This window comes from Lampetra planeri, unplaced genomic scaffold (genome assembly GCF_965212315.1).
Source record: "Lampetra planeri unplaced genomic scaffold, kcLamPlan1.2.h2 scaffold_1122, whole genome shotgun sequence".
Classification (NCBI taxonomy): domain Eukaryota; kingdom Metazoa; phylum Chordata; class Hyperoartia; order Petromyzontiformes; family Petromyzontidae; genus Lampetra; species Lampetra planeri.
The window spans coordinates 1-24588 of NW_027613833.1; the positions used below are offsets into that span (position 1 = coordinate 1).

The 24588-nt window shown below is 45.9% G+C and overlaps 2 protein-coding genes across 2 annotated transcripts; both read left to right on the forward strand.

Annotated features, from left to right (window-relative positions):
* Positions 1 to 7505: 7505 nt before the first annotated feature.
* On the forward strand, positions 7506 to 19773 carry LOC144738678 (protein transport protein Sec16A-like). The gene is given in 34 exon segments (XM_078621671.1): positions 7506 to 7661; positions 8833 to 8884; positions 8964 to 9369; positions 9371 to 9940; positions 9942 to 10372; positions 10664 to 10848; positions 10971 to 11122; positions 11194 to 11319; positions 11716 to 11914; positions 12030 to 12213; positions 12288 to 12430; positions 12571 to 12632; positions 12727 to 12865; positions 12961 to 13203; positions 13287 to 13384; positions 13471 to 13552; positions 13684 to 13801; positions 13889 to 14000; positions 14435 to 14540; positions 14698 to 14838; positions 14936 to 15049; positions 15129 to 15330; positions 16078 to 16301; positions 16603 to 16650; positions 16856 to 17011; positions 17094 to 17177; positions 17391 to 17447; positions 17522 to 17642; positions 17726 to 17863; positions 17980 to 18062; positions 18145 to 18216; positions 18536 to 18604; positions 19383 to 19451; positions 19699 to 19773. Coding segments are annotated over 34 exon segments (5217 nt in total).
* A 3608-nt stretch (positions 19774 to 23381) lies between these two features.
* LOC144738675 (large ribosomal subunit protein eL28-like) lies at positions 23382 to 24588 on the forward strand. The gene is made up of 4 exons (XM_078621669.1): positions 23382 to 23462; positions 23621 to 23744; positions 24300 to 24418; positions 24499 to 24588. The coding sequence occupies exons 1-4, from the start codon at positions 23382 to 23384 to the stop codon at positions 24586 to 24588; spliced, it is 414 nt and encodes a 137-aa protein (XP_078477795.1).

The following is a 24588-nucleotide window of genomic DNA, read 5'->3' on the forward strand; positions in this document are numbered from 1 at the left end:
GGAGGAGGAGTTAAGGAAACACAGATGCTGAGATTTCCATTTAACCCACAGTTCCACGTTCATTACGAATCCGTCCCGAGCAGAGTGAATGTTAAGACGCTCCAAATTAACCCTGAGAGTGACAGAAGCAGCCTCAGCTGTCTGCGGTATCACTTTCCATCCAAATGGTACGGATGGGGGCCCGACAACTGTCACCCTGACCTTGCCTCTTTACGCTGCTCTCTCCTGAGAGCTCTCTCTGAGGTGGGGTGGGGACAAGATGACCGGCCATTCGCGTCTCCTCTGTCCCAATCAAAATACATCTACCATTTGCATCTTAACATGTGAACCAAACGTTAAACTTAATGTCCGCCAGACTAGAGCGAACCACCAATTAAATCATATATAATAAAAACTAGTCACTGGCAGCTGCAGAAGGATATTTAATAGCAGTTAATTCAAGAGCTAACAAATTAGAGGATCCACAGGAACACATGTGCATGCACACACAGGGGCTTGTGACGTGTTTAGGGTAACCTCAGTTATTTGTGCCAAGTTTTATTGCGATCCCTCCCTTACTTATTGAGATATTTCTCTTTGAACCAAAGTAATCATAGACTACCTTGGCAACACAGATGCCTGCTTTTCTAATCTCGGTCTAATGCTTCGCTGAAGGTTTTTCCGTGAGCACAAATGTTTGTTACAGTTGTCCAGTCAACCAGCGGGTGAGGTGACGTGGGAAATGCAGTGACAGGAGCCTGTAATCCTGCTAATGACAGATGTGACAGTAGCCGTCGCACTAGAATGAATAAAATCTGTTTGTGAATGCGAACGCTCCGTGTTGACACCGAGGCTACATCTTGAAGCTGCGCTGGCTCGGAGGTCGTGAGCATCAGTCAGCAGCCATCACTGTGTTTTCGTATCAAATCGGTATCAGTTACGCCGACCAAGGCTACTGGGTGTTTTAGCGAAGCCGGCGAGACGAGGGAGGGGAAGTCTCTCCGGGGGGGACGTTGGAGGGTGTGTGAAGCAGTGGCCTGCGTGCTGTCGGCCAGCCGCCTGAGGGGAAGGCACATGGTGCCAACAGCTGCCATGGTGAAATGTTAACCCCTCTAAATGCTCCGTCCAGTAAACAGCGCCGGGCCGAGCACATGCCAGAGGGGGAGCCTGGGTGAGGAAGGGGTGAAGAGGGTGAATGGGGCGACCCAGCTGACGCCGTGGAGAAAGGAGAATTGACCTCTGTGAAATGGCTGATTAAAGTGTGATGGTCACAATGCTTGGGGGGCCAAAACAGGACATGACAGTGAGGGACACTCAGCACCCTCTTTGGCAAACTGACTCAGGCTGCAAACCACAGACGGGAAGCTCCAGATTTAGGAGATACTTGAATTGGATGTATTTACTTAGACGGAACACGCCGCGTACGTAGAATACTGATGACAGATGCCTTTATCTTCCCTAGACTGAGCCACGCCGAGTTTATTTTATCCCACAACTGGACTATGAATAGCACCGTGCTCCTTCAACTATCCATCCTTTACTATCCAGGACGACTTTAAAGCCCATTTACCTTTAAAATTGACAAATGAACTGCACTTCGGGGGGGCCTGTTGCAACCAGTGGCTCGACTGCAGGTTCCCATGCTCTTGGTCCCCTTGGGGAGTGGCAGCAACAGATGTGACGTCTGCACTCCCCCGCTTGTCCTCAGCCTCTGCCTCCGAAGCTTGTAAAACAATCCGTCTTCCACTTGTAAAAACATTATATCCTATAACTCTCACTGTGATACGCACAGAAATACAATTACAACCTAATTTTCAGTGGTGATAGCTGCATCTCATGCTAATTGATGCTTAAATATGATATAGGACCTCTGGTGTAATATAATATTCTTCAATCTGTCGTTTATGTTTCACTCTCACCATCTCTTTTCACAGCATACACACTTAATTATGCAAAGACGGCCACATTGACCCAGACTACAGGAGCACAATATGATCAACAATCCAATCCAGGATTCAATGATCTTGAACTTATTTTTCTGAAAGCGTTAAAAATTTCACAGGTTCCAACCTCTTCATATGTGATTTTATTGTGCTGCTTTTGAATCATCTAAGTACTCACTACAGTCCTTGACATTCGCCTGGGCAACAACGCCCCCATCTGGTGCTGTTTCCTCGGCCTGAGGATGTTGTTGGCTGTCAGAGGTGCCTTTTCTCTCAGTTCACTCACATTCTCGCATCTTCTTTTCAGATAAACGCAGTATACCTGGTGATCTATGGGACTGAGATCCTTAAAGTCATTAAATAAGAAACTTTCCCAAAATGATGACTCAAAATATCAACTTAATATGTGAACGATCTCCCAATAATAAGTCTAATATTTTAAAATAGTGAGCTTTTTCCATATAGTTTCTCAATTCCAGAGAGACTTCCCACATCTCTGTCACATCTATCATTGTGTAATAGTGGAATAAATATACCACCTTCAAAATGAATAAAGCAATGTGACTTATCCTGTATCTGTCTGCTCCCCTTCTAATGATCCTTGCACATAGTGGGAGGAAACACAATGACAATGAGTTTCTCAAGCAGTCCAAACTCTTCCAAACAAGTTTATTATGAGGGATTGTGAGAGATTCTCCGATACGGTTTCCTAATCTCAGCAACATCCTGTCCACCACAGCCCACACAATACAATCTTTTCTATCACCCCATTAACCACAACTGAGTGTGTGAGCAAGACAAGGGGGCAAAATTCTGGGGTGAAGTATTCTGTTTTCCCCATATCTGACTGCTCAGAAATCATCTCTCAGGTGAGTTTATCTCAGGCATCACACACACCTGCCATAACTGACAGCTGAGTCCCAGCAACATGTCCCAGCAAGGATAAACTCACTCCAGTGCTTTTGTTTCAGGGACCCTTGGGCCATTCACAAACCGCAGTGATGAGGCTTCCAGACTTTAGACTGTGGTTAACCAAACATCAACCACTCGCCCAGCTTTGTGGTCTTGTTGAACAAGGGATCTCTCCAGAGGCCGTCTTCCACAAATGATGGACAAACAGTCATGGAAAAAAATGATTAGACCACCCTGGTTTTCTTCAATTTCTTGCCTGGTACCACTAAGGTATATTACCTGAAGAATAAAATGATTCCACAATACGTCATGTCCTATTTTACATAAGTTTAATTGTAATTCCCAGGGTATGCCATTTCATGTCATAAACGGCACTGCTCATGCACAGGCCTATGATTTCCTGCTTACATTCGAGCTGTATGTAACCCTCCAATGACATGATGTAATGACAGGAATAAATACTTGCTTAAATAAGTTAAAAAGAACAGTTAAAACATTTGAATTCAGGTTCAATTAAGTCATAAAAGTGAGCTAAACGATATCAACATTGATTTAAATATTGCAATACACATTTAAAGCTTAAGAGTGAGTTAATACAGAAGTTTCACATAAATAAGTGAGTTAATAAGAGTTAATAAGAGTGTACCGATGGAAAATTCCCGTCACTTCCCCTTTAAGAGCCGAGCTGCTGCAGGACGGAACAGAGGAGGAGGCAGGAGCTGAGCAGACATCGGAAAACTACATATTACGAGTTAATGTAGGGCCTGTAAACATTATTTACGTGGACATGACTTCACAGGGACTATATAGATATTATAGACTCTGGCTATGGTGAGTTTCATTTCATTGTTTTCTATGTTCATGGGTCGTGGCTACCAGAGTTAGTGTCTCTGTTTATAATCGGGATTCAAGATAACCAGTCACGCCCAAGCTAACTTGTCATCTTCATCTATGCACCAGTGAGGAAATCGTCGGAGGACTTGGATCGCTGCCTGACGAGTACTGGAGGTTTGAATCCACGTGGGGAAAGGATTATTTTTTTTAACTGAAATGTTCTTTAAACTGAACAAGTGGATACATTTGAACTTGAGCTGACAAGAATCGATCCTGAACTGAAGCGTCCACGCTTTTATTTTTATTCGGCGTTCATGACTGTTGTTGATGGTTATGGTCCACTCCAATTTGATTTTGAAATTGCGAAAAGTTTTTTCCTTGGGAGGAAAGGAAAAAATAAGAGTTAACTCAGGAAACTAGATTGAAAAAAATAGAGTAGATCTACATAACTCAATGTAACTATAAGACAGGTCGAAATTAGCTTGACTGAAAAAAGAGAGCTATATTTATTACTCTTATTTGTGATTCCCTGCAGGGTATTTTGGGGGGGATTGTGCTCTATATGTTCATTGCAAATCCAGTAAATTGCTGGCGTTTTGTACTTGACTTTGCGGTTTGTGGCTCATTCATTTTGCTCCCCACTGCTTAGAACCTAGAACTGGTCCAGTGGCGCACATAGTGACACCGGGGCTTCATGTAGCACAACCCAGAAGTTGTCAGCTCTCACATAATGCCTAAAACAAAAGAATTATGTGAAGCCACAAAGGCAGCCATCTTGGAACTGCTGGGAAATGGCATGAGTGAGAGAGAGATAGCCAAAAAACTGAACATCTCCAAGACAGCCGTTCATTACACCAAGAAAAAGCAAGCTGAACATGGTACTACCAAATTGCTAGCTGGTCGAGGCAGGAAACGTATTTCTACCCCACGAGAGGACCGTGCACTCATCCGCTCCTGTGTCAGGAATCGTCGTCAGACCTCAGAGGACCTTAAAAAAGAGTGGGCACTGTCGACAAATGTGACTTGTTCTGCAAGGACAGTTCGAAATCGACTTCTGGAAGCTGGTCTGAAGTCAAACAAGGCACGGAAGAAGCCCTTCATCAGCAAAGGCCAGAGGAAGGCCCGGTTCTTTTCCAGGGGGTAACAAGGATTGTACTGTTGATGATTGCGATGAGGTTCTCTTCAGTGATGAATCCAATTCTGAGTTGATTCCCACTCCAGAAGAAGGGTTAGGAGGAAACCTGGAGAAGCCCACAAACATGGGGGTGGATCGTGATGACTGCGTTCAAAATCCAGGGATCATATCAAACCTGTGATTGCATACATCAGATAATATTAGCCAGTCATTTTAACCTTTAATTGAATCTTAAACTCATTGAATACTGTATGCATTATAGCAGTAAACCCAGTGACAGTCCTTTTTACTGTGATTATATGTTAAAGGAACTCTAAAGGAACCTATTTTGTGTGTCCATTGTTTTAACTCAAATCCTAACCAGGCAACTTTGACTGGTAATGTCAGAGGACAAATCCTATGATTCCTAAATCAGTAGTACGTTTTCCTAGATGACGAGCAAGCAGTTGGTACTTGATCAGATCGACAAATATTACTCATCTTGGTGCACCAGGAGGATTGAAAACTGAGGGCTTTTAGGTGTAAATGTGAAGGTGTGTTCCAACCTGCCCAGGAACCGTCGTCTCCTGACACAGTCGAGTGGAAGGGAAGGTTTCGACTGACATGTCTGAGCGAAATTACAGGAAAATGAAGTGTGTCAACAAGACATGAATCTTGTGTTGGTCTTTGAAAAGTGTGTGTTTCTCTTATTTACCTGTTCACTAATATCAAGTGGGACTTTTGTATTTGCTTTTAAAGCAGGGTATGAATTTTCACATGTACATTATACGACAGAATGACTGTATGACCTGTGGTGTCGATGGGCGGCTGAGGGATGCAAATTCTTTGTGTCTGTGAGAAGAAGTATCTGAGGACACATTTTCTGACATTACTCACCTGCTGTCTCCGCCGTCTCACCTGGACCAAACGGTATCCTGAAGACAATTAAAATCGTGAAAACATGGCATGATGAAAATAACTTGTGCTCATATGAGAGTTGGGATGTTATTTCAATGTGGACTGACTATGACTGTGTTAACTGGTCTTTCCCTTCCATTGATATGTCCATAGTGCCTCCCAGTGGCCAATTACAGTATTGACATGTATTGCGTTTAATTTATGTGGGTGTTTTATTTTATCTGGCATTGTATATACACACCCTATGTTTCTAACATATGCACTGATACGATATTATCATGTTTGTTCGTATTGTTAAAACCGCTTTTATGTATATATATATATATTTCTATTTTTCTTACAAAATGTAAGTTTGTTTTTGTGCTAGAGTTGTCTAATAAAGTGACAACGAGTGGATGTGTTATATTGTTGGAGCCTGCTATTGATTGGAATATTGATTGAAATAAATCGGAAGAAAAACACAGAACGTACCTTTAAAAAGGCCCCGCCCTTGATGACGCAGTCGTTGTTTGGACCGTGACGCTGCTTGTACACGTAGCCCAGTAGGATGTGTTTCATTGAAGATGGTGGCGCTGTGTCAGACTCGCTGTCCTGCACATTTGTAAGATTTTATTTAAATATCTGTGCACATTTCACACGTTCGGGCAAGGTTAGGTCTACACAAGGACTCACCGCGTTACACTCTGAGCATTTACACCTCGTGCCTGTCGCTTAAATCAGACTGTTATCCTTGTAGTTAGCATAGACTAGTTAGCCAGCAATGCTAACATTAGCGCTAACATTAGCTGGTCAGGCACTGAACCTGTTAAAATATGCTCGACGAGTGGCCAGGGACCTGTAACTGCACGGTGAAAGTCCCCTGTCACTTTTGAATATTTGTGAAAAGGAGAAGTCATTTGGTCACAGTCAGCCTTTAGTCGCTTTGAATTCGGGCAGGATAGAGCGACTTTGGACACCAGTGTTGTGTTGGTTATGGCGAAAGGGCATGTAACATTAGAGCACTGTAGCGTTACCGTTAGCTTTCGGGCATAAGCACTGTGGACCTGGAATTTAAACGTGTGACTGGATGGTGTATGAGACCAAACTAACTGAGTTGAATTTCAATGGGTGTCAGTTGATTAATAGAAGTATGTATCATGTGTCTCTAGAGGAATAAGTTTTGTATCATGATGGCTGTCACACCGGCGACTAGCTAATGCTAACGTTAGCTGTCAGGAGGATTGCAGTGATTGTTGATGAATTTCTAACCGTGCGCTGTCAGACTGTTTAGAATCACATTGGAAGGAATCTATGTGTGGCAAGACAACTTCCGCATTGAGTTTACTGCTAAGGATCTCCTGTTCTAACACTTAAATGATCATTGTCAGTCTGTTAGCTTCCTTGATATTGTCACTGACAGATTTCACTTATTTCGTACAAAAAATTGCTCTTTTGATGTTTGCTGCTTGACGTTTTCTGGTTTAGTCTTAAACAATTGTTACAAACTCATTTCGTAAGGTATTGCATGAGGCATGGTATATTTTTTACTAATAGAATTATATAAAAAAAATGCACATTAAAGCAAATGAAAGAAAAAATCTTAGGGAAATTGTTGATGTAAGTGCAAAGTTGCCACGTTGTATTGTCTATTTAAATAGGATCATGGGCCACTGCACAAATAAAGGTGTGGTAAGGTCCATCCAGCCAGGTGTTGCTTTGCTCTTAACTGTATGTTCTCTTTTCTCCACCCAGCTACAACTGATTTCAGCCTCTTCAGTGACAACGACCTGAGTTTTCTGGTCATCAGACCTGTTAACTCTGCAGACATGCAGCCCCCTCCTCGGGCTGGATTTCCTGGAGCCTCTGGCCCTCCTCCCTCCGGGCCTAATATGTTCCGCAGGACCAGGCCTCACAAGCATGCAGGAGCAGCTCCAGCTTCAATGCCACCCCCCACTCAGCCCATGACAGACCCTTTTGCTTTTGTTAGAATGCCTCCACCTGTGGCTGCAGGTGGTCTCCCAACAGTATCCAACAGCAACCCTCCGTTAATGCAAGCCCCACCTAACAGCATGTATGCTCAGGCGTGTGCAGGTCTGCCTCCACAACCACAGACACTTGAGGAGGTCCCAGCAGCTCACCCTGGTCCCCCAGCATCGTCTGTACCAGGTGTGACTATGTTCAACCCTCACAATACAGCAGCAGCTGGTGCAACCCATGCGGGATATGTACCCCCACATACTGAACAGGGTTATTTTAACTCAAGAGAACCATCTTTGTCTGCAGAACCAACATATGTGGCTTCAGCCCCAACACCTAGTCAGACACCATTCAATCAGGAATTTCATGGACAGCCCCCCTCCCAGCCCACATCCTTTCAGCCAGTGCCTCCCACCACCACTTCTTCCCAGTGGGCTCCCGATCATGCCAGTCGTCCTCCTTCAGTTCAGAACTACTTCCAACCTACTAGTGACCCTCCACCACAACATTTTAATATACAACCGCAACCCCAGATGTATCCTACCAACACGCCATCACCCCTTCATCACACCCCCACCCCTCCAACACAACACGGTCACCCCCAGTTGCAGGCTCCTCCTCCAACCCAGAACCCGGAAAAGGCCTCTAGCTCTCAGTGGTCTGACCCAAATGCAGCCCAGCAGCAGAACGCTCACTTCCAAACTCAAAACTACTTTAGTCAGAGCTCTACCCCCCAGGACTCATGGTTTAACCAACCTCCCCAGGACCCAGGCTACCACCATATGGTCCATCTGCAACCGCAGCCTGATCTGGATCCTGGAGCTCATTATGTATCTAACACTGGGCCTCAGCCGAGTTCTCCTGATGCTGGTGCGGTTCCTTACTCTCAGGATTCTGGTACACTCTCAATGTTCTTCAAAGACAATGGTGTAGAAAATGAGGGAAACACTGGCTGGAGAAAGAAATAAGGCAGTGAATGGTAATCCTGAATCCTTGACACATCCCACTAACCCTCAAACTGCTCTACAAGCCCACAGTGGCCACACAGGTGTTTCTTTGGATCACCACGGAGCCTCTTTACAAGATAATTCACATATCCCGTACATGAATGATGGAAAGCCTGCACCAGAAGAAAATAGCCACAATCCCCCTCAATCTCATTATGACCATGTGGAGAATTTGGAGTGTGTCCCAAACCAGGAGGTGTTACCCAGTGAAATCCACGGAAGCCCGACTGCTGCTCTTGCCCCTGCTGCTGTTTTCCATTCCTGCTCTTGCTCCTGCAGCTATTGCAGCGACGCATGAAGTGGACTCGTTCGAAACTGGGCCCAACCTGGAGACTCCAGATTCTGTTCCAAGACCAATAAGGTCTGCAAGCGTGTCATCAAACTACAGTAATATGAGTCATGGAAGTGGAGCTGGCACCCGACGACACCAGGGTGTAGTAGGCACCTTTATTCAGCAGGAAAGCCCTCGTCTCAGTGATGATCCTAACCTGTCCGCTGCCACGGGAGGCTACTTTGAGCAGATTGACACTTCCTCAGCTGGCGATATTGGTGCTCAACCGAACTCCCAGGAGCAGACGTGGTCCTCAACACCGAGCCCCCCCAAACCAACTGGTGTCTTTCAGGCCAGCGCTAACAGTTCTTTTGAGCCTGTGCGTTCACATGGTGTTGGAGTGCGTCCGGTTGAGATCGATAGGGCTAAAATGGTCGCGGGAAGGTGGCGCAGATTCCATTCCTGGTAACCTAGAGCAGCCACCAGACAACATGGAAAACATTTATGGCCACATGGCTGGAGGTGCTGTGCCTCATCTGGTGCACCCAGTGGTGCTTCCTCACTCTCGACCTTCATCCCGTGCCCTTGGGGCCAATCGGCCATGTGAGAGCCCTGCCACTACTCTGTGGGCACAGAATGATCCCACCAGCTTGAGCTCTAACATTGTTCTAGCCCCCGCAGCACCGACTGTTCTTGCTCCTTTGCGAGAGCCTATTGCTGATGTAATTCAGCCTCCTGAAGATGGTCCGCTGGACCTCCAGCCTCCCCAGAGAACACAGCAAGCATCAGAGAACCTAGAGAACCCACCAAAGGTGAGTGAGGCTGAGCCATCTGACTCCCAAGGCAACCTGGGCTATGCGTCTCTCTTGGTAACCGATTCCCTCCATCAACCTGTTTTGATTGCCCCACCAGTGTCAAACGTGATTAGCCCTCTTGTTCAAGCACCCGGTCAAAGTAATCAAAAAGAAACAGCACCACTCTTGAGATCTACTTCTCAGGGGTACCAGCACTTCACAACCACCATTAGTAGCAGCTAATCCAAACCCACTGTTTGCCCCTGGACCCATCAGCTTCAGTTCCTCAGCTTTGCACCAGGTTCCACTCAATCTGACTCGGGACAAAACAGAAGACAAATCGTCTGAAATCGCAGCTCAGCTGGAGTCTCAGCCAGTTCGCCCTCCTCTGTCAAGGGGTCAGTCGTTGGGCGGAGACAATGCATTTGTTCTCCAAGCTAATTCACCAGCGTCTCTCCCATCTGCTCCTGTCTCCAATCATAATCAGCCATCCAATTATCAACTGCTTGATTTTTCTATGCACCAATCACAACCCCAGAATCAAGCATCCGGCCATCCTTCCTCTTTACATGAATCTCCACACTCTACTAATGGGTTTTACCTGCAGGTCACCAAAGATGCTAAGCAGGGGGTAAAAATGGATGGTAGTACCCCTCCTGTCCACACCCCAGCGTCCTTATTTACACCACAGGCACCAGCAGCCCCCTTTCACGCAGCTCCCACCACCCAGCAGCCACCAACCGAACCTGCTAGGGCCACAAATTCTGTGGCAGCACCACAGAGACAAAATGATGCTCCTGCTGTTCCAGTGAGTGGAGCTCAGCCTTCCTCTGGCCAGTACCTGCCTCCAGCACGGGAGCCTGCTGCGGCGAGCATTCCTCCAGCGTCTGCCGCATGTCCCCCTGAGCCAGTTCCTCCAGCGGTTTCCCAATCAGCTCAAGGAGAACTACCTCGACCTCCTTCCTCTGTGGGCAGCCAGCAGGGCTATGGGCCCCCTCCTGTGCCAGGGCAGATGTACGGAGGATATTATCCTGGTTACGGCGAGTACCCAGATGGAAGAGCACCATATCCCCCTGGCCAGTACCCACCTGGGGATCCGAGAGCGCAGCCATATTACCATGTATGCAATGCTCTTATTTCTATGAAACCTCGTTTGCCTTGTTTATTGTCTGATGACCGATGGCATACTCCACCTCCAAATGTACACAGCAGACAGACAACTTACTCGTGCTTTGATCTCAGGACGGTTCCTACAGAGGCAGAGGAGAGCCTTGGTATGGCAGATATGAAGGACCGAACCCAGCCTACCGGGATCCAAACTACCAGTACAGAGAACCCCAGCCGGACCGACCCAGCTCCAGAGCCAGTCAGTACTCTGACAGGCCCTCATCAAGGTCAGTCAAATAATATTATTATTTTCAAAGGTTTTGTTCTTGATCTGTTTTGTTTGCCTCCTCTTTGACAGGCAAGGCTATCCTGAAGACTACCACAGAGCAAACCGAAGTGCCTATAATGACTATTATGCAGATTATGCCAAGCATTATGATTATGGAGGTAGGGCATATACAACAGAACACTTGATTATTTACCAGTATGAATGCTCTTCTCAAAAGACTTAGTAGGTTTTCCCTTTGTTGGTCACAAACCTTTTCGCCTTATGTGTATTCGTTATGGTTTCTTCTCCCTCCCTGTGCTATGTTGAAAGGGTACAACTACGGGCAGTATGACCCCCGATACAGAGGATACTACGATCAGTCCTACTGGGCTAATTATGACGACGCCTACAGACACAGAGACAACTACTATAATCAGCAGGTGTATCCTGCCAGGTATGCATGAAAGCATTGAACACTCTTGGTGGTGCATGTGATTGAACTTGGAATCTTTCTGGAAAAGGTCTGGTCTGTCCAAAGGAAACTAGCTGTAAAAGAATTATTTTAAGTTATTCAACGCAGGTTTTAAGATGCTTTGTTACCTTCCCTCATAGGAAAGAAGGCTATGATGACCAGTGGAGGTACTATCCTGGTTACGATTCCAGTTTTGACGATGATTATCGACGGCGCGGAGAAATGTACGGTGATGATTTTGACCGCCGGAGTGTTCACAGCGAGCAGTCAGTGCACAGTGTGCACAGTTCCCATAGCCACCATAGCAGGCACAGCGGCTACAGCTCCAGGTCACAGCAGGTCAGTGTATTTTTACATTTTTTTAACCTTTCAAGCTCACAGCTCCTGGAACCACTGCACTGAGACCTCCTCCTTCATGCCTGTGTTCTAACAGTCGGTTCCGCCCCTCATGCAGAGCCAGGTGTACCGGAGCCAGCCTGACTTAGTGTCAGCGGTCTATGACACCACATCATCCACGTTGGCTGTGGACTACTCCTATGGACAGTACCCCAACCAGACGGATGCTTCCCAGAACTACAGCCAGTATCTCTATCCCTCTGAGTACACCGCAGACAGCACCTGGATCGCCCCAGAACAACGTAAGTACACAGTCTGTTTCAAGGCGTTTAGCATCAGTTCCTTTTTTTCCCCTCTAACTGGTTTTCTCCTCTAGCTCCACCTCGTCCTGCAACCCCAGAGAAGTTCACCATCCCCCACCGGTGTGCCCGCTTTGGACCTGGTGGTCATCTGGTCCAAGTTCTGCCCAATCTCCCCTCGGCCGGACAACCTGCTCTCGTTGATATCCACAACATGGAGGTACATGATTTTCCTTTCCTAGTCACACATGAGACACAGAACACTGTATATGATATGAAAACCATTCCTACTGGTTTTCATTTCGTTATACAAGTGCAAATGCAGTCCTTTAACCGTTATTTTGGACTTTCTATCTGCAGACCATGCTGCAGGACACTTTGGATCAGGCAGAACTACGAGCCTTCCCTGGACCTCTTGTCAAGTAAGAAAAAACAGTTATAACCAACAAGCCTGTGTCATCTCTTTATTTGACCTGTGATTGTTTACCTGCTTCATGTCCTGCATCCCTCCATCAGGGAGGAGACTCATAAGGTGGATGTGATAAAGTTCTCCCAGAACAAAGCCCTGGAATGTTCCCGTGACAACAACCTCTTAGATAGAGACTCTGCCCGCCTACTCTGGGACTTCATCATGCTACTCTGCAGACAAAATGGGGTAAGAATGCACAGCTCAGACAGTCTCTCCTACATGCAGTTCAACACGCTTTCTGAATTTGCTGAGCCATCTCCTTCTCTCTCTGTCCCTTAAAGACTGTGGTGGGCACGGACATTGCTGACCTCTTGCTGAAAGAGCATCGCTCGGTCTGGCTGCCAGGCAAAAGTCCAAATGAAGCAAACTTAATTGACTTCAACAACGAGCCGCTGGCCCGAGCTGAGGAGGAGCCAGGAGCCGGACCGCTGTCCCTCCTATCAGACACCTTCATGACAGTTCCAGAAAATGTTGGAAAAGAAACGGAACGTTTCAGGGAGCTGTTGTTATTTGGCCGCAAGAAGGTACGAAGCCCTGTCTGTAACTGTATTGGAGAAAATATTAAGTTTGGATGGAGAATATGCTCTTCTTTGTCTGTGTGGAGTAGGATGCACTGGAAGCAGCCATGAAGGGAGGTCTCTGGGGCCACGCCCTGTTATTGGCCAGTAAAATGGACAACAGGACACATGCACGTGTCATGACAAGGTGAGGTGACTGAAGAGCTGTCAGTTTCTTTTTTTCCACCAGGAACAGGTGTGAAAATGTATTTTGTCTTTTTTTTTTTTTTTCAGGTTCGCCAACAGTTTGCCAATCAATGACCCTCTCCAGACTGTGTATCAGCTAATGTCAGGGAGGATGCCAGCGTCAGCCACTGTAAGCATCTGTTTGGAATCACATTCCAGAGATTGTGTTGGTTCTGAATTTGTTTTGGTGATATTGTCAGGTGTGTGGTATGGCTTTATGGCCTCTGAGATGTTCAGTTGTGTTGTATTATGTCTGCACAGTGCTGTGGAGAGGAGAAGTGGGGCGACTGGCGCCCTCATCTGGCCATGGTGTTGTCTAACCTCACACACACGTTGGACCTGGACACTCGCACAATCACCACCATGGGCGACACGCTGGGTAGGATGACACAGTACCTTCACTCAACCCAACGGCGTTTCTGTTCTCGACCACAGCAACACTTACACGTGCTTTGATTTGCGGCAGCTTCCAAGGGGCTGATCGATGCTGCACACTTCTGCTACATGATGGCGCAGGTTGGTCTGGGAGTTTTCACCAAGAAGAGCACCAAGATGGTTCTGATTGGCTCCAACCACAGGTAACAGACCCATAGTGATGGGCGGTACAGTTCTTTTAGGTTTACTGAATCACTAGAATCCGTTCAGTTAAAAGATTTGTTGAAAAGATTCACTCACAATTTCATAAATACATCCATCCACAGTGCACCAGTACGTTCACTGTATTAGTATTAGTATGTTCAGTTAACTCGTTCCCCCAGTACACTCAGTGCGTTCTCTGCACTCTCTCTGTTTTCAGTGAGTGATTTTTGTCAGTCAGCAAATCTGGTTAACCCGCAGCAGTTCACTGCCGCACTCAGATGTATTGTGAATTGAACGTTCATTCACTGAACATATTAGTTGTATGAATTGTTCGCAAATGGGACAACACGACAGACCTATACAGCTGTGAAAGAGTCTTCTTTCACCAATACAGAGTTTGGACAAAATCTATACTTTTATCTCTTCATTTCAGTTTATCCTTTAAAGAATTTGCAACCAATGAGGCAATCCAGAGAACAGAGGCCTATGAGTATGCTCAATCTCTGGGCTCCCAGCCCTGCTCACTGCCTAATTTCCAGGTAATTGTTTTTTTTGTGTACAATGATTCATGAATAAACCAACCAGTGTACAGTTGGTCACCTGTTTTGGTCATTCTAAATGCTGTAAACATTGTAGGACTGACTTCCTCCCCTCCTTCCTCCCACAAAGCACATCTCATTTTCACATCTTCTGTAGGTGTTTAAGCTGATCTACGCCTGCCGTTTGGCTGAAGCAGGCCTCAGCGCTCAGGCCTTCCACTACTGTGAAGTTATCTCTCGGACCGTCCTCATGCAGCCAGCCTACTACTCTCCTGTTTTCATCAGCCAGATCATACAGGTGAGCCCTCCTCTTCATCCTGCCTCCTCCTCCCACGAGCAGTCAGGTCAAAATCAGCTGCAGCGTTCTGACACGTTTTATGCATTTTTTTCGACAGATGTCAGAAAAGTTGCGTTTTTTCGACCCGCAACTGAAGGAGAAGCCCGAGCAGGAGTTGTTCATTGAGCCTGAATGGCTGATCCACCTCAGACAGCTGGATGGACAGATCAGGGTACGAGTATCATTTGTGTGTCGGAGATACTAAAAGGTGTTCATCTGTTAGTAGTTTTCATATCTTTATCCTCTTTCAGACGGGGGCAATTACTTGCACTGCAGACAGAACAACCCCTATGCAGTTTACCTGCAGCAGCCCCAGCTCAGACTTGGACCAGCCCAGTCCTCCTGAACCTTACAACATGCAGCTGGAGCTGGATGGCCCCACACCGGACAATCCTTTGATGAGCTCGTTACTTCCTGGTCCTCCACCGCAAGGAGTCCAGCTGATGCCTCCAGGTGTGTGTCGAGATGTCTTTGAACATTCTACACTCTGTTCTTGAGAAAAATTTCATGTCAGAAGATCTAATTAAAAAGTTCCGAAGAAAGTTCATATGTGCAATTCCTCAATATATTCTTAAGAACTGTCTCAAATGTTACGATTTTCCTACCTACGGATTTCTTAAAATAGGCCTACACACAAATGCATACGCATTGCAGCAATGAATTAACCTTGAAACGGTTGCGTAGTAAATCATGGAGATGGAAAAGAACAGCACAAAGAAAGAGCTTAAGGTTACGGTGGAGGAAATTAATGTAAATTACCACTTGGGAAGATGGATAATATGGGAATAACAGCTGAATCTGTTAGCCTCTATTAACAGATCTGAGACAGAGGCTCTTGACCCTAAACCAAATAAAACAAAAATAAATACTCTTAGGTGTGTCAATCTATGAGGAGCTTCATCTATGAACTATTTGTCAAAACATGTCTACAATTTGTTGACAAATAAGAGGCTTTTCACCGCTGGAATTATAAGACAAGGTCAAAGTTGTCTTCAAGAAAAAAAATTAAGATCAAATTTGAAAACACTGTTTTCAGGAATTCCATTTATTCTTCACTTTTTTTCTTGAGAATAAACTTCAGAAGAAAGTTGATAAAATAATGAACAACTTTAAGAATAACACTTGGAAAAATGAAGATTTTTTGTCTTAAGAAGGATTTGTGAATCTGGCCCCAGATTCATAACATCTGCCGTCTTTCAGCTCCCACCTCCATACTCCAAGACGGGATGGCCCCACCCCAGGTTTTACCACCAAACGACATGCCCCAGTTCTATCCAGGACCACCCAGTGGACCACCAGGACAAATGCCCGTCTTAGGATACCCTCCACAGGATCAGGGCTTCGCCTCGCCCCCCTTCCAGCCTCACCCCGACCAGTCCGACATATATCCAGCTCAACAACAAGCGGGCCCCCCGCCCGTTCCAGTGGGCCAAACATCACCACACATGCCTCCTCAGATGCCACATTCACCCGTACAAATGAACCACCCCCCACCCCACATGCCTGCGCACATGCCCCCTTCTCCGGGACACATGCCACCTGTAGAGCCGCTGCCGCCCCATGTCCCCCCAGAGATGCAGATTACTCAATCAATCCCCAGCTCCCTCACGCCTCAGATGGACATCTATGACCACATGGCACAAATGGTCAGTGTTTGTGAAAATAGATCATGTTTGTTTCCAGCTTACATCTTGGTAACGGAGTACGTACATCTTCTCTCCTCAGGGTTCTGGCAGGAGATCAAGAACTACTTCACAGTCTTCAATGCAAATGGTGCGTTTGGTTTTCACACCTTAACAGCTGGATTGCTTTCATTTGTTTTCCATCTCTCCTGGGTGTGTCTATTGGTATTTGTCTATGGGACTGGTCTGATGAAGAAAAAAACATCTTACCCCAAAGGAATGTACCAAACTACATTCCCCAGCCCCCTCTTGAGTATGTATGGATCTATCCACCTCCTCCTGTCCTGTGCTTACAGGCCTCAGGGCGCCGCTCTCGCACCACATCTGAGTCTTCCACTCACTCAGGCGGACGAGACAGGAGCAATTCAGCCATCAAACAGGCATCTTCGCCTCCTCCATCGATTCCTGAGCAACCCCGCAAAGAGGCATTGAAGAAAGACTCTCCAAAGAAGGTTCACCTTTACCGACCAGGGTTCATGTGTTCACTCCCAATGTTTCAGTGGTGTCTGCTTCAACTTGGTGTCTTTCTCACAGTCGAGCGGTCGTGGCTGGTTGGCCAACTTGTTCACCAGGAGGGCGAAGAATGAGGCTCACTTACCTGCTGACAACAACAAATCGGTACGTTACAGTTAAAGAGCTCCAAAACACGATAAATCCATTTCAATAGGTTTTGTGAAAATGATGACCCAAGGTATAAATCCAACTTTCCAAGTCCACCTCCCCCATTAGTGACAGGACAAACTCATTTTTATGAGCTCTTGAGTTGTTCTATGCTTAAAGTCCACAATCCTCTGTGGTAATATTTGTTCTCCCATTTTTCTTGGCGGTCAGATCGTGTGGGATGAAGCTAAGCAGAGATGGGTCGACATAAACGAGCCTGAGGAGGAGGTTGGTGTTCTTTTTCAGGAAAATGTCGTCGTTGTGGTAAATGAACAACACTGACTGCTTATTCACTCTGTCAGAATAAACCGCTTCCACCACCTCCACCTGGGTTCCCAAAGATGGCTCCGATGTCTGGACCCAGCGGGCCCACTTCTCCCCCTGGCAGTGGTCCTCCTGTAAACATGTTCTCCCGGAAAGCAGGTTTGTTATTCCCTGTGTCCTTTGGCCCAAAACGGGTCGCACCTGCTCTTCTTACCTGTCGGATGTTTTTCTTTTCTTCGTAGGCACGAGGAGCAGATATGTTGACGTTCTGAACCCCAACAGAACTGCAAAACCGAGTGGAACGGCTCCGGCTCCTGTGGATCTCTTTGCTCCTCTGGCACCGATGCCTATGCCGGCAAACCTATTTGTGCCTAGTTCAGGTGGTGTCAAATAACGGTAATATATTAAGTGAAAAATAATGTGCGTGTCTCAGCTTGGTGACAAGAAGTTGTTGTGTGATTAACGTGGATAAAAGTCGCTAAATTCTTTGTGGCAGCTCCTGACGATCAGCAGCCTCTGGAGGGCAGTGAAGGAGGAAATCAGGAGCAGAATTCCCCACACAGCAGCTCTGTTCCACAGGTACCACCTTTCTGAAACAGTGTAGTAGTTGAAACCGATCGTCTATCAAGGCAACATGAAGCTGAACCTGCTTTTCTTTCAGATGTTCAATCCAACGTTGTTACCACCTGCCCCTGAGGGTCCTCCTGTGCCGGACGGGACACAGTCTGGCGAGGTAAGATGGATCATTCCAGTTAGCTACCGTAGAACCATCATCCCGCCACTGAAACATGATGCTCGACACCTAACGACCAGCGTGTGCAGTCTGCTTACTTGTCTGACAGGGATTGATACGAGGGAGGTCATGAGAAAACACACATGCATGTCACCTTTAATATCTTGGCTCATAATCGTGCAAAACGTGCAGCCTCAATAGAGGATTCAAGAATTTGTGCTATTTGCTGTTTAAATCGAATTCTTCTGCTGCTGGAAAGTGCATGGACGATGATTAATCTGGGTTTGTGGTTTATTTATTCCCCTCCTGCTGTCTTTAGCTCTCACGTTCTAGCTCAATGAGTTCTTTATCACGCGAAGTGAGTCAGCATTTGAAACAGGTACCTCTAGCAGGGACTCAGCTGGTCCTTTCACCACCCCCCACCATCCCCCATCCTCCTCGCCTGCCACTCACCTCGCTCACTGCATCAGCACGTAGCACGCTTCACCATGTGCCCCCGGAGCTTTGCCACGTGTGTGTGCCTGCTCACCGGCCTGCCGTCTCCAGCTGCACGTCCTCCGTGAATGTCAGGGACTGCAGCGAGTACAGTGATCAATAAGCTAATCAGACTTTGATCCAGACTTTTCATGGCATCATGAGTTTCTCTGGCTAAATTCGACTGATTTTAATTCTTCAGCCTCCACTGGCCGTGAACATCTGCTGGCGTGGTTGTCATACAGTGTCCATGTACAAGTGTCCCAAACACGACTCCCCAGAAGTAGCACACAGCTCTTCCGTGCGACTTGACCACCTGTCAGTCAGCACTCAATCCCCGTTTTATTTTGTGCAGCCCTGACATGTGGTCATGCAGCATGCTGCTGTCGTTCAGTTACTGGGTAACATCTTGGACCAGTGAAGCCCGCTGGAGACTGTTCAGGCCGCCATCGCCGTCTGTTACCACATGAGGACATTGCTTCATTAACCCTTCATCCTGCTGCTGATGAACCACTTTAACCGCTGTGACTTTCCCTCTATCACGTGAGCGCGGCATTGGGAGGACATCTTCTTGTACTTTGTGGGCTAGAAGATCATTTCTCTCCATGCCAGCATTGTCTCTACCTGTAGATGTAACGAGACAGCAGCTATGAGCGCACACACGCTGTTGTAACTGTATTGGTCTTTTGCAGAGTCATCCTGTCCAGGGACCAGCACCCACTGGGGGAGTCACCTTCTATAATCCTGCACAGTTTGCACAGGTAAAATAAAATGTTCAGCCCCAATTTTACTCTTTTGAAATACTTTTTAATTGCAAACACAGGAAAACCACACTGCTGGTGTATAAATTAGTATAGTACAGAAGCATGCAGAGAACAAAACGTCCTTCACAGATTGCACCCTGATTGGATGATGATTGAATGAATGAATCCATGATCTTTGTACTCAGCCACTGATCTTCCTTTCACACTCGTCATGACACTCTTTCTCTGCTGCTCCTCTTCCCAGACAAGTGCACCATCGGGGGGTGGGGTCCGCTCTGGGCGACTGGGCGGTCAGCGCCAGTACCCGGTGATGAAGTAAAACAGAGCGTAAACTGTCGGTCCGAGTGAAATCCCACCTGCAGGAAATGAAGCACATGGACTTATTGCTCTCTGTCTTAAGGACCCTTCTCCATGTCTGCTGAGCCCTCATTCAAAGTCGCCATCTTAACAACAGCTTAACCACTCTACCTGCTCAGCTCAGGAGCCGCCACGTGTTTCGTTGAGGGTGTTAATTCCTGCATTTGAAACGATTTACAATTGCATAAAATGGGTTTTAACACACACGTAATGCACCCATGCGCAACTGTATTTCCATTTAAACATCATGTAGTGTACGACACATTGCTGCTTTAAGCTGTCCAGCTTCAAATGCAACTGTCAACAGTTCACCATCATCCCAGATCACGTATGTGTCCAAATGTCCATTGATTGTATGTGTGACGGATAGAAGGAAAGTAGCACCTTTTTAATTCCATGTTGTATGTGCAGCTGCAGTTCATCTGCTGTCCACTGCGTTTTGTGTGTGAGAATGATTTGTCCGTAGTGCATCGTCTGCTGTGTTCACGTTTCCTCTGTCACCCTCTGGAAAGAGACTCAGCTTCACACAGCCTGATAGTTGGAGAGCGTCTGCGGCTTGTCTCCAGATATTTATTGACATGTCCTGCCCACTAACAACTCTAAAAGATGTGTCAGGCTTTTTCGTCCAAATTTAACTTTCTCCAGGAGATGTCCGACACAGTTGCTGAATCAAAGGATGTGTCAGGAATCAACATTTCCGCAGCATTTTAAACATGGCTGAAAGAAAATCTATCCAAATATTTGTATATCAGATTGTATTTATGAGCTTTAGGCTTAAAAGTTAGAGCGTTTGCGCGTGCGCGCGCGCGTGTGTGTGTGTGTGTGTGAGTGAGGGAAGAGCAACTAATTTTTTCCTGATTAGGTTTGACAGTGCATTTATGATTCACCTGAGATATTGTGGATTCATATTCTGATCATTTGTATTGGCCATATATGCTACAAATAAATCTATCAAAATCCTGAAACAAGAGCAAATTGTACTCTGAAGTACTTGTCATTTTAATTCCCTAAGTTTTTAATCCACTTGTCACCCCAGCTCCTGAAGATGATTGTGAAAACGTCTGTTTATTATTTTAAAATGTCCCATTTTGTTTTCGGAGAAGTAACATTTGTTTTTGGGTTTTTTTTCCCTCCCAATGTTTTAGAATTCCTAATGTAAAGTACATCAAGATACAACAGGCAGATACTGTTAATAAAGGTATTTTTGCGCTCTGTAGCACTTTGAAAGACGTGTTTGTTGCTTTCATTCATTGTAAAATGAACCATCATCACCTTACATATTAGGAATGTGTTCAACATACACAATGTCTTCAGTTGGTCCACTCAAATATGAGCATAAAACAAATACAAATAGCTGCAGCAGGTGATGTGTGTTACAGTCCCTCGTCATGAGTCCAGTGCAGCTTGAGCTTTCTCAACAGCTCCCTCCAGCATTGTGCGGTCAGTGAGCAGCTGGCACAGAGCCGCTTTATCCATCTCCAGCAGCATCCCTACGCCGAAAGCCACAAGACAATGGTGTCAGATATCGTGTTCTACTGTAGAGCTGCATGCACCTGTCCAGTCTGATCTCACCTGTGATACCATTGGCATGAGATGGGTCCAGCTCCTCCACCAATGAAAAGAGCTTCTCCCCCAGCTTCTCTGTGTCATCAGCGTCTGACAAGTCACTGACGTCTGTCTCCGCGTTCTGCCTGGAGGAGACAGACGCACATACTGTTACAAACAAGTGATCATTTATTTCTGCTACACTTTAAGCAGGTTAGTGAAGGATCTGGATGTTACACACTCTGTCAGAATCTTTAGTGCGTGGTTCACCTGCTCTTCCAGCAGTGTGGGGTGCGAAAGAAGGCTGAGGATTGCATCTTTGGGCTGCTCCAGAAGCATTCCTATGAGGGTAAAGAACACAAAAACACAAAGTCACTTCACAAAAAAACGTTTATGCACAGAAACTAAAGCAAACTGACTACTGTATTCACCTACGATGTATAAAATGCTCCACATTAGATAGATTTAACAGGCATGCTTACCTGTGATCTTCTGTGAGTGACCGGTGCTGTAGACATTCACCAGCTCAAAAAGCTGCTCCCCCAAAGAGTCGGAGGACACAGACGCGTCATCTTCATCCTGACAAGGCACTTGGCTGCAAACGGAAGGACGGTGATGTGATAAAGTCCAGCCTCCTGCTGCAAATGTACCAAGCTCACGGATGTTGTGAGTCCATAGCCAGTGTACAGGGGATGCTGGAGATCAGGTAGTGTTTCCCCTACCAGCGTTCATCAGCCGGCTGCAGGGCTCTGAGAGCTTTGTCCACTGCTGAGGTCAGCATGTCCCCATCATGCAGCATCTGACTCAGGACAGAACCTGGCAGCTCCAGCAACATACCTGTGGCAAACAGCAGGGCTCAGAAATGATGTTTCAGGTTAAAAGGTTGGACTGTTCTTGTTGAGCAAATATTAACAGTGCCGTGCACGTCTCCCACCTGTCAGCCTTCCTGCATCCTCCCTGTGTTTGGGGTAAATCCGACTGTACAGTTGCTCACCAAGTGTCTCCAAATCTTCCTCGTCATCCATGTTTCTTACATCCGAGTGCCACACTGGAATGGTGCTTTGAAAAGACTTCTACAACCGACAGCTTTTCCGTCCACAATTATGGAGTTATCCGGGGTTAGGATATATATTAATAAGTAAGTACTAATAAGTAGTAATAGTATTAATAGTAATAGTATATGTTTTTGTCTTCCGTCAGTGACTGTTTTTAGGTTATGACAGCTGACATATGGAAGAAGATCGCTGCTGTCTGTAAACATGGGTCGCACAGCGATGACGTAAGTGAACACATTGTGGCTTATCGACGTGTTGCTCCGCCTCAGTATGCCAAAAAAAATAGTACCCCTTAAACTTCTATTAAAAACACTCAACAAGCGTCAGTATACGACAAGTTTCAATTACTTTATACCTAAGAAGACAATATAAAGGTGTCTTATTCTTAAATACGTGTGTTATGCTGTAAGTAATTTCTAAAAGTATAAGTGCCGGTGCGCAACAATCTCTGACGGAGGTTGTGTAAATCGGTTTCCGCTCTCTTCGGTCCTTTTCCTCTGCTAAAAGGTAACGTGGTCGCTTCGTTTGCTAGCGCCCGGTTGTTAAAACACATTTATTCTACCATTCCAGGTGCTTCAGGAGTTTCTACGAAAGACATCGTTGTTGTCAGGGCTGTTATACATGTCATGTAGCTGTGTATGCCCGTGTATAACAAAGCAATATAACGGCAGTTTGAAGAACCAGTCCGCCTGCTAAGGCCGCGTTGTTCGGTCAACTATCTTGAGCTAAATGAAGCTAACGTTAGCAAAGAGAAGCAACAGCACAATATGACACATATGTGTTTGTGCCACTTAAACACAGCTGGCTATTTTGTTACGTTAATCCCGAATGTGTCACATTAACCTGGAAAGTAGTTAGTTTACCATCACGTGTACCGAACGTAAACCATCAATTACAGCGGTCTGTCAGCTGGAACATTGCATTGGATAGTTCATTGACATCGGTCCCATTTTTATTTCCCAGGTTCACCATGTCGTCCCACTTGCAGTGGATGGTCATCAGGAACTGCTCCAGCTTCCTCATCAAGAGGAACGGACAGACCTACAGCACCGTGAGTGACAGGCGACATTGTTTGCCAAAAATGCTAATATATTGAACGTGTATTAGACCTACAGGTTTTAATTTGTTCATACTGCTAAGTAGTTTTATACTGAAGTGAACTTACTGTTGTTCAGTGAGCTCATTCTGAATCATCTGTCTATACGTCAGGAGCCCAACAACCTGAAGGCCAGGAACTCCTTCCGCTTCAATGGGCTGGTGCACAAGAAGACGGTGGGTGTGCAGCCTGCTGCCGATGGCAAGGGTGTTGTGGTGGTGCTGAAGAAACGTGCAGGTAAATACTTGATGGGCCTGTCTGCTTGAGCAGCTTGTAAAGTTCGAGCAAGTGGTTTAAGAAATTAAGTATTAAAGATATTTCAGTCTTGGGTGAGAGTATGTTAAGTTGAGTTGAAGTACTTCATATACACTCCCCTTGACTTCAGAATGTTTTAATCCCTAGTATGTTATGTATGCAAAGACACAAAGTAGTAGTCTTGGTGTGAAGGTGCAATTGACATTAAGATCTTTTCATTTTCTACTGTTGCAAATACATATATTTAGTATTTAGTATAATGTTTAGTTTGTGTATTTATCATTGTTAAATTTTCTATGGCCTGTTTATGAAGGGTGTGTTTATTTTAGGCTGGACCGCCACATTTTACACGTGACAGTTAACACATCAGAGGTTATTTCCACACAGAATCTGAATCTTAGAAAAAGACTGATGTAGCTGCTCTAATATGAACTGATCTGTAAAGACAAGAAACGTGCTTCCACACCTGGAAATGAGCAGTGACTTGTTTGTAGCTAGTACCCGTAAATGTGTTCACTAATTTACGTTGTCACGCAGGTCAGCACAAGCCTGGCAGCTCTTACCAGAAGATCACCATTAACAAGAACTCCCGCGCCACCCTCAACAGCCTGAGGCACATCATCAACAAGAACAAGTACAGGAAGGACCTGCGCATGGTGAGTTCATGCACAACGTACAAGCGTAAATGTCTTGACGACGATCTGCTGAAAATGTGACTCCACTTTGTCTCCCCCAGGCTGCCCTGCGTCGTGCCAGCGCTATTCTGAAAAGCCAGAAGCCTGTCGTGGTGAAAAAGAAGCGCGCCAGGGCTGCCAAGACTGCATAA

Bases quoted from the DNA above. Each gene is read 5' to 3' on its own strand.
- LOC144738675 (XM_078621669.1), top strand. From the start codon at position 23,382: ATGTCGTCCCACTTGCAGTGGATGGTCATCAGGAACTGCTCCAGCTTC. The intron at 23,463-23,620 runs GTGAGTGACAGG...TCTATACGTCAG, and splicing joins ACGGACAGACCTACAGCACC to GAGCCCAACAACCTGAAGGC. The intron at 24,419-24,498 runs GTGAGTTCATGC...TGTCTCCCCCAG, and splicing joins ACAGGAAGGACCTGCGCATG to GCTGCCCTGCGTCGTGCCAG.